The sequence below is a fragment of the Bidens hawaiensis genome, unplaced genomic scaffold, assembly GCF_021521415.1.
Source record: "Bidens hawaiensis isolate Kalapana, Puna unplaced genomic scaffold, B.hawaiensis_p1.1 tig00015545_1, whole genome shotgun sequence".
Taxonomy (NCBI): Eukaryota; Viridiplantae; Streptophyta; class Magnoliopsida; order Asterales; family Asteraceae; genus Bidens; species Bidens hawaiensis.
The window spans coordinates 415,167-424,945 of record NW_027492389.1 but is presented as its reverse complement, the minus strand read 5'-3'; the positions used below and the strand labels follow the sequence as shown (position 1 = coordinate 424,945).

The following is a 9,779-nucleotide window of genomic DNA, read 5'->3' as shown; positions in this document are numbered from 1 at the left end:
TCTCTATCTTCTGATCGGAATTAGTTTTTACGCTAGAAGACTTTTATATTTGTTTTGAAATTTTGAGTGTACTGGTCTTAACCAGAATTCCGAATCGAAGTTCGGATTCTGTACAGTACCATCTCGCGTAAATCGTTAAAATCTCATAACTTGAGTTTTATACATCCGTTTGATCTGATTATAGCGGTTATGTTCTCGTTTTTAATTATAGTTTACTGTCTCAAAGTTTTAGGTATGTTTGTGTCGGATTAGTTACTTCTCTTAGGGCTCTAGACTTGTTTAATATCTTTATTTTATCGTTTAACTCGCCTAATTAATAAGGTGAGTAATCACTCCCTTATTTTACAGATTTTAACCTTTTGGGAACCTTATTCGTACCTTATGATACTTTTATATATCTTAATTACATTACTTGCAAATGTTAAGTATTGTGTTGTTGTTGATCAATTGAATGTTTATATGCTAGTTGCCTAGTTGCTTGCATGCTCATTTGTTTATTTATCGCATTTGGAGAGGTCCATCATAATCACAGTAAAGTATGATCATACGCCGTCTCAGTAGCCAAAGTTCGATTCGATAGGCAATGGTCAACCGACACCTTTACTTGTATTTATTTCGTCTTAGTAGCCAAAGCTCGATTCGCTAGGCCATGGTCAAACAACACCAACTATTTGCTTAATATTTAATTGTTGATAATCATGATAGTGATTTGCATAATTATATATATATATATATATATATATATATTATTACATCAAAATCTGGTGATTATTTTGTCAACATATGTTGTTGACAAACCTATTTTTAAGCATATTGTAGGATGTTTGAGGTTATTGAAAAACTTAGTTTATTTGGCTTTTAGGTTATTAATAAAAAGACAAGATGTTACTATTATATTTGTTTTAGTCTTTATTTGTAATCTCTTTTGAATAATGTGTACTTGATTTGAATTTAATAAAATAATTAGATATTATCACTATTGCATATTTGTGCCTTATGAGTTATGAACCAATAGCTTGTGTCCTGACATTTCTCTGTAGGTTAGGATGTGACACATAATAAATCTTTTTACTCCATCTCAATCCACAACCACATATCACATTTCACCTCGCCATTATACATATTCTTTTTACAACTGTCACAATAATGCTTACATGTCGGGACTTGCCCTTTTCACTTTTCATATTTCACTATCTCATTAGCACGTAGACTTATAATGTTTAAAAAGATATAATATTATCCATGACATGTACGATGTATTACTTCACATTATTATCTGTTAGAAATTCGGGGTATTTTGACCTAAACACGCTCAACTGTGGAACTACCTGATTGTCCACTAACATTAAGCCTCTTTTAAATTTTAATAGAACCATGAAAATTACACAAGTTCATTTTATAATTAGTAATTTGGGCTCAACTCTAATATTTATCAAGGAATTAATGAATAATAACAGTTAATAATAATTTCATAAAACCCGGGATTACCTAATTAAGCCCATTAGGACCCATTGAAAAAAGTTACAACACGTTCTTACATTGCGATCTAGTATGATTAACTACAACTTAATATAACCCTTTAAAATTAATATATCATTAAGAACTAGTATATAAATCATTAGTACCAATGTTAACTTTTTAAATATTAAAAACCTAACAACCTAAAAATTTAATTTTTTTCAACACATATAATATATAACTTTTTCCTACGTAGTTTCGTTATTTATATTCTTTTCATATAAGTTTAATTTTATTTGATAAACTTCTACCCAAGTATTTAGTAGTTTAACAAACATATTTGAATTTGATACTTTTTTTAGTTTTCCGTCACAATTAATTTATAATTCCCTCCAAATCCCGCTCTTTTCTCTGAAAAATTCCTTCCCCCCATTGGAAACCTCTAACCAAGTAATCATTTTCTCTATCTCTTATTATTTACTTAGCCGCAAGCAACCGCAACAAAGCCTTCCGATCGCCATGTGGGGTCTTCAAACGTGCATTCTCTTCCCTAAGCGGCGAAGCCATTTGAGGGTAGTATTTTACAGTACTCCTTTATATGCAAGAAGGTTGTTTTATATTATTTTATTAATGCTCAATCTAGATTAGTGACTTGAAATTGGCATTTTGAAGTGCCATATTCCTTCATTTTGTGACGAATGTTATGATTTTGCAGGTTATTTGTTTTGTTTGTGACACTGAGTAGCCGGTATGTCGTTGTGACCCAAAGTAGATTTGATTGCTTGAGTTTTCTTCACTATTTCAGTTGATTTGTGAGTGTTAGTTTCACTTTTGGTGTTTTACATAAAATATGTTTGATAAAATGTCACATAAAGCACCACAAGTTAGAAACTAACAAACACCCGATTGTTATATTGTTGCGAACAAGCAAATGGTGAAAAATGATTTTACTTTTAAAGGTTCAAGGCTTATGAGAACACGCTTACGGTGGTGAATTGGTTTGTGGTCGTTTATTATTTGACTGTCTTTGGCAGTCCTTTATGTGGAATAATTGGGGAAAATGTCATTACATTCAAGGTGTGGAGTTGGATGGTTGAACATTTACAGATGTATTCAAGGTACATGTAGTTAACAACTCATTATTGGCTAATTAACATACGTTTATAAAATTTGTGATAAATATGTTGATTTTGGTGTCAGGCTTGCCATGCTACAATAGCTACTTCTCTTTTGCTCATGGATTGTTGTTTATTAGTAGAGACTAGAGAGGGCTGTTTTTCCCACTTCTCATATAACTAACCTCTTCAGGTAATTGGCCGATGAATCTGCAGAATTTCCACCGTATGCTTTGGTTCACAAGAATTCATATATAGATAGATACATTGGTATGGAACAACTTTTGATCTTTAAATCATTTATGATTGTTTTTTATTTTTCAAAAAGGAAAAGGAAATAATTTCTTATTATGTATCCAGTCTTTTTAGGCCACATTTTACAAGAGATTCATTCACAATATAAAAAGCTAAGTTATCCTGTTGTGCTAAGATACTTTATCTTACTTTAAGGAGAACATCAAGTCAAATCCATATAGTGCTGATTATTTTGCTTATACTAAAGTGAGGATGCTTCTATTAATGCTAACACATATAAGCTGGTAACTTCATATTATTTTCCTTCGCTATATGATATAAATTATTTTGTTTTTTATATTTGTTATATAACTTATATGAGACTCTTATCTTGAAGTACCATTATCATACATGCTTATGGAGAGGCTGATGGAATCATTCAAAATAAACAATGATGTTGAGATCAAGTGCTGATGGAGGGGCTGATGGAATCATTCAAAACGATGATGCTGAGATATGCTGCCTACCTAGTTAGAACTTGATCACAAGATACATTACTAAGCCAACAAACAAGGCTGACTAAATGATAAATACGCCTGGAATGCATTAGTTAGAACGTTTGTTACTTTCTTTTTGTTTTTTAATCAAATACTCTTTTAAATTTTAGAATTGGTTGAATGACATTATTTTGATTGATTTTTGTTATAATATTATTGATTAAATACTATGTGTACATTTTAATGTGTTTTAATCAAATACTCTTCTAAAGCTATTTTAAGTTTTTATATGAAGAATATTAAAATGTACACATAGTATTAGAGATTAAAAAAAATAGTCACTAAAAAACATATTAAAGACTAATTTAGGAGACTGATTATCAGCCTCTAAAAGTACACACAAGGGACTAAAATAACACTATTCGAGATTAATTTTCAGTCCTTAAAAGTGGCATATTAACAACTGAAATTGAGTATTCGTAGTCCTTAAACCATTGCATTGGAGACTGATTTAATATGGAATCATGAACCTAACGAAACGTATTAAGGACTATATTGTTTTGTTTTCAGGACTGATTTTCAGTCCTTATAGTCATACATTAGGGACTGAAATATTATAGTATCCGAGACTGATTTACAGTCTCTGAAGAAATGTTTTAGGGACTGAAATGACGTGGTATAAGGGAATATATTAAGGACTGAAATTTTATGTATCAGAGACTGACTGTAGGTCCCTGTTGGTGTCACACAACGGGGACTGACTTTTAGTCGCTAAAGCTAGTATCAAGTACTAGGCATCTGTCACTGGTCGGGGACTGGCAAATCGGTCCCTGATAACCATTAGATATTGATTACGGAGCATCAAAGACTAATTTTTCAGTCCCAAATAACAATATTTTTTGTAGTGAATTCTTCTTCTTGGTTTCGGTTTAGAGAAAGAGAGGAATATGGAAGAGAGCTTAAGTGTGTGTTTTGGATGGTGTAAGATATGGTTGAGAATGAGGATTAAAGGATAATTATGGTTTATATACTATGGATCATGGGTCATAGGCCTAAGCCCATAGTCTTTCTTACTAATCTAAGTCCATAACCCGCTTTTATTATTATTATTATTATTATATTATTATTATTATTATTCCATTAACTCAATTAATTCACCCGACGTAAGTAATACATTAAATATTATTATAGAAATTTCGAGATGGTACAAAATTCCTTTTTACTTTTTTTTTAGATAATAACAATAATGTTTAATATAATATAATATAATAATAGTAGAATATTAAAAAAAATAGTAGAAGTGAATAATGATTCAAAATTTTATTTAATTTTCTTTATAATAGCAGTGTTTTTCTTGTACATTGTTTATACTTGTAGGGTTTTGGATCAAATAAAAATTAAATTAGCGTGTTAATTGAAAGAATCAAGTAGAGTAATTATATATATAAGTAGAGTAATTATATAATTACATCAGAGTGTAATTACATAATTACTATACTTATATATATAATTACTTTACTTAATTCTCACAGTTAACACGTTAATTTAATTTATACGTTAACTTTACGCTATAATCGTAAATGTTCCTTTGTAATTTAAATAAAGTATTGGCTCATCCTTGTTATAACTTATAAAAATCACGTAGTGTTAAACTTCTACCATAGTCTCTTCCCATCAATCTATCACCTCATCTCCACGACTTCCCAACACGTAAACGTTTCTCTCTCATTTTTATTATCTTAAACGTTAATTGTTTTGTGTTCATCTTTCAAGACATTCTTCAATTCTCTTTGGCTGCGAGACTGAACGAGGTGAGAACCTTACCCTCCTTTTATAATTAAGATGATCGATATGACTCGCCTTGCCCAGGCATGCCTTTTGCGTCTTTGACACCACAACTGTAACAAACTTAAAATCCAGGCCTGGATTTTATTTATTTATTAACAGTTTTAGAACCCATTTGATAAACGGGAGGCTTAAAAAAATAAAAAATACAGTTAAACTTAAGCAATAAGTATATAAATAGTGGGAAAAATGAATTTGCATATATAAACCTATGTTTATCTGAGACAAATAAAGAATATCGCATTCGAAAATCAAAGGCTGCTAATAGAAACATAGGTTTTTCGCCTACGTCTTCTATGAGAGGTAGACATATGTTGAGGGACTCGCTAATTAGGGGAGCTAGATCGGTGTCTTCAAGTTCCAAATTTGTATCATCTGAGGCTTCTTTTAATTTTTCAAAAGTTTTATTAGGGGATGAATTAAACAGTATTATCAGAGTAGGGACTTCTGTTGTTTTTAATCTACAAGGAAAGGATCGTTTGATTAGGGATTTGATTATCAAAGAAGGTGTTCGAGCTGTTCCTTTATGAATCTGTTATCTTTAAATTGTAGGGGTTCTGGTGCGAGGGGTACATATAAGCTCGAGTGGATTCGAAACTTAAGGAGATCTAATAATATCAATTTGTTCTGTGGGCAAGAAACTCAGTTGGCAAATAAATATGGCATCCCGTTTGATAAGTCACGGGGGAACTCTCAGTTCGAGTCAGTGCGGTTGGTGCTTTTGGTAGATCAGGCGGTCTTTTTTGCATTTGGGATCCTTCGTCTTACGCTCTTTTTCATGAGGTTAGTCAACCGAATTCATTCTTCTTTCAGGAGTGTGGGTTGGAATTGACGTTCAAATTAATTTTGTCAATGTGTATATTCCTAAGACTGCTGTGGATAGAAAAGCTCTTTGGTCTGACCTCCTAACTTTGATGTCGGGGGTTCCCGGGTGTTGGGTTTTCCTTGGAGATATCAATGAAACGAGGTTTAAAGAAGATAGATTACCGGCCTCTGGTTATGCTTCCGATATAGTCGCTTTTAATAGCTTTATTCAAGGCGTGGGCCTTTCAGAATATAATATGGGTGGACGTAGTTTCACTTGGATGAGTGATGATGGGTGTCATATTAAGATTGATCGGTTTTTAGTTTGTAAAAAATTTTGAAGCAATTGGACAACGGCTTCAGTTACCGCGTTACCGAGAGATATCTAGGATCACTGCCCATTAGTTTTCTCGACTTCTAATAGACGTTACGGTCCCACTCCGTTCAAGTTCTTAAACTCGTGGCTATGTTGAGCAGATCTTTCTGATGTAGTTATGAGATCTTGGGTGGGTGTTAAAAGTAGAAGATCCGGTGAGTTAAATCTGATGTGGAAACTTAAGCAGTTGAAAACTGATATTAAAGCTTGGATAGCGAGAAGTATTGACGTTGTTGAGGCAGAACAACTTCAACTGTCACGATTAGGGCTGAAGTGGCTGGTATTTCAGTTATTGAAAGAGAGACTCGTGCAAATTGTAAAAAGAATATCATGGATTTAAAGGTGAAATAAAACTTGGACCTTCCTCAAAAGGCTAAGGTTTGGTGGGACGCAGAGGGTGACGAGAACAGTAAGTTCTATCACGGAGTTGTTAATGGAAATATTAAAAGGTCTACTATTAATGGTATTTTGGTTAATCGTAAATGGGAGACCGATTATGACTTGCTTAAGGATGGTTTTTTCAACTTTTTTTCCAATAAATTTGAGGAACCATTTGTTGAGAGACCAGAGTTGGGGAATTCTAATTTTAAGAGGTTGTCGTATTCGGACATTGTATGGTTAGAAAGACCTTTTTCCATGTCGGAGGTAAAAAACGCGGTGTGGGAATGTGGGAATGATAAATCGCCTGGTCCAGACGGATTCACTTTCAAGTTTATAAAGACTTTCTGGGAAGTGTTGGGTAACGATTTTTTCGAGTTCGTTAAGGATTTTGAAAAATTCGGTTACTTGGAGAAATGCTGTAACTCGGCTTTCAACTCTCTTATACCAAAAAAGAAAGACCCGATGGCATTTAGTGACTATCGTCCTATTAATTTAATCGGAAGCATGTTTAAGGTAATTTCTAAGCTAATAGCTATTATGCTGAAAAAAAAAGTCATTCTTTGTTCACTGAGGATGTGCGATCAACCTACATAAAAGCAAGGAACATATATTAGATGGCCATTTACTTGTCAATGAAATAATTTCTTGGGCTTATAGTCGTAAGAAAAAATGCATGTGTTTAAGGTAGACTTTGATAAAGCCTTTGATTCAGTTAATTGAACGTATCTTGATTCTTTGTGTGGTAATTTGGGTTTCGGGTCCAAATGGAGATTCTGGGTTCGATCGAGTCTTATCTCGGGTCGGGCTTCGGTTTTAGTTAACGGGCTACCTACTATGGAATTTGACTTTAAAAAAGGTGTCAAACAAGGAGATCCTTTAGCTCCCTTTCTTTTCATAATTGCAACGGAGGGTCTAAATTTCATTATGAAATCGGCCATTGATAACAATTTATTTAGCGGGATTCTTCTACCTAATAATGGCCCAGTCATTTCACACGTCATGTATGCAGATGATGTGATGTCTGTTGGAGAATGGAATACGACTAATGTGGTGAATCTGGCTAGGTTATTAAGATGCTTTCATCTCGCATATGAGCTTAAGGTTAATTTCTATAAAATCAAGGTGTTTGGTGTTCGGGTTTCGGATTCGGAAATTGCTTCTATGGCTTCCATCATTCATTGTGAAGCAGGTTCTCTCCCGGTGAATTTTCTTGGTTTTCCGGTACAAGCAAATATGAGATTATCAAAACATTGGTCTACGGTGATTGATCGGGTGAAAAAAGACTAAACGGGGAAGCTTTTGGGGGAGACTTACCTTAGTCAAATTTGTTCTAAGTAGCTTGCCACTTTACTTTTTTTCTATGTTTCAAGCTCCGTTAAAAGTGGTCAATGAGATAGAAAAAAATTAGGAGGAACTTTTTGTGGGGTGGTACGTTGGATAAAAAAAAAATAAATTGGGTAGCATGGGAGACGGTGGTCAAGCCTAAGAGTTATGGAGGTCTAGGTGTCAGTTGTCTAAAATTAATGAACTTAGCTTTACTCGCTAAATGGTGGTGGAGATGGTGCGTTGAAATCGATTCGTTGTGGGTGAAAGGTGTTAACGCAATTCACATGTCTACTCGATATGCGGATGGTAGGATGACTAGGAATTCGATTTGTGGTGCTTGGCAGAAGATATATAAAATCGGTAAAAGTTTCACCCTAAATTGACTTGGCCGGTTCGTTTATAAGACAAGTGGGTGTTGGTAACAAAACTAAATTTTGTTTAGACGTGGTTGGGTAGATTTGTGCTTGAAGATTTGTTCCATGTTTTGTTTAAGCATGAAGTGAAAAAAGATTGTCTTGTGTGTGATAGGGTTAAGTTATTCGAGTAAGGGGTGACTCAAGCAGAGTGTGCTTGGTCTACTTCTTTTCTTCCATTTGATGCTCGTATGGATATTGAAGACTTTACAGAAATTGTTTCTTTTTACATGTTTCATTTTGGGAAGGATGAAACTTGGAGATGGGGTGGTGACGCATTGGAAAATTTTTTGGTTCAATCCTTGAGACGGGTTATGGCTGCAAAGATTTATGGGATCGATCCGGTTACTCCGATTACTTGGGATGGTTGGATTCGGATTAAAATAAACTGTTTCATAGGGAGAGTTTTACTAAACAAAATTCCGGTGGGGGTTAATTTAATCGCTTGAGGTTTGGCTTCGATCTCTCCGGGTTGCTCGGGGTGTTTGTTATCGCTTGAATCATCATTCCATGTTTTTCTTGATTGTGTTCGGGCGAAACATGTGTGGAGGCAATTTCTATATAGTGTGGTTGGGACCTGACAGGTCTTGACTTGTTCAACCAATTGCTCGAGACAACTGCCTTCATATTCCGAGAAGAGGATTATATTGGCAATTATTTATTCCACGATTTGGTTCATTTGGAAGCAAAGGAATGTGAATATTTTCAGAAATACGACTATCTCTACGGACATAGTTTTGGAGGAGATTAAAACTAACTTGTTTGGTTGGATTAAGTCTCGCACACTGCATAAAGAGATAGCTTGGAGAGTTTGAATGAAGTCTCCTCTTTCTAGTGTAATGCTATGAATTTTGTTTGATTGTTGTTTGTCTGCTTTTTTTCACTCCTGTTGTACTATATATTTGGCTGTTCTCGGTTACATGCCCTTTTTTTATCTATCATTTGCCTTGCCTACACACACACACACTACTTCATAAAATATGTATACAACTTCGTTGTTCATTTACAATTTACAAATTACAAACTTGAAAAAATCTCTTTATACAAAACAATGGAAGTTGCATGTAAATGAATCTAACCGCGTTCAACAAAAAGTTTGTAAATTGCCCGGCGGAAGTTTGTTTACATGATAAACGAATAAACATGAACAAACATTTTTGTTCACTTAGTTAAAGGAACAAGCATAAAAAAATGTTTTTTTTACTTGTCCGGTCTTTAGATTTGTTACCAACCACATAAAGTAAATGTGACGAGCCATCTAATAGTCTTCATGACAAATATATAGTCAAAAACCTATCTAACCACATAGACAAAAATGCTTATGCATACT

At 33.8% G+C, this 9,779-nt stretch overlaps 2 protein-coding genes across 2 annotated transcripts; both read left to right on the top strand.

The window, feature by feature from the left end:
* Positions 1-5,675: 5,675 nt before the first annotated feature.
* On the top strand, positions 5,676-7,304 carry LOC143549354 (uncharacterized). Its single transcript, XM_077040260.1, has 4 exons — positions 5,676-5,932; positions 6,033-6,280; positions 6,431-6,609; positions 6,702-7,304. The coding sequence occupies exons 1-4, from the start codon at positions 5,676-5,678 to the stop codon at positions 7,302-7,304; spliced, it is 1,287 nt and encodes a 428-aa protein (XP_076896375.1).
* Positions 7,305-7,544: 240 nt separating this feature from the next.
* LOC143549353 (uncharacterized) lies at positions 7,545-7,997 on the top strand. The gene has a single exon (XM_077040258.1). The coding sequence runs from the start codon at positions 7,545-7,547 to the stop codon at positions 7,995-7,997; it is 453 nt and encodes a 150-aa protein (XP_076896373.1).
* The last annotated feature ends 1,782 nt before the right edge of the window (positions 7,998-9,779 follow it).

What these genes read in the sequence shown, in the direction of transcription:
- LOC143549354 (XM_077040260.1), top strand. Translation starts at nt 5,676, where the DNA reads ATGAATCTGTTATCTTTAAATTGTAGGGGTTCTGGTGCGAGGGGTACA. An exon ending in CTTACGCTCTTTTTCATGAG is followed by an intron (nt 5,933 to 6,032) that starts GTTAGTCAACCG and finishes TGCTGTGGATAG; the next exon opens with AAAAGCTCTTTGGTCTGACC. An exon ending in GATTAGGGCTGAAGTGGCTG is followed by an intron (nt 6,610 to 6,701) that starts GTATTTCAGTTA and finishes CTTCCTCAAAAG; the next exon opens with GCTAAGGTTTGGTGGGACGC.
- LOC143549353 (XM_077040258.1), top strand. Translation starts at nt 7,545, where the DNA reads ATGGAATTTGACTTTAAAAAAGGTGTCAAACAAGGAGATCCTTTAGCT.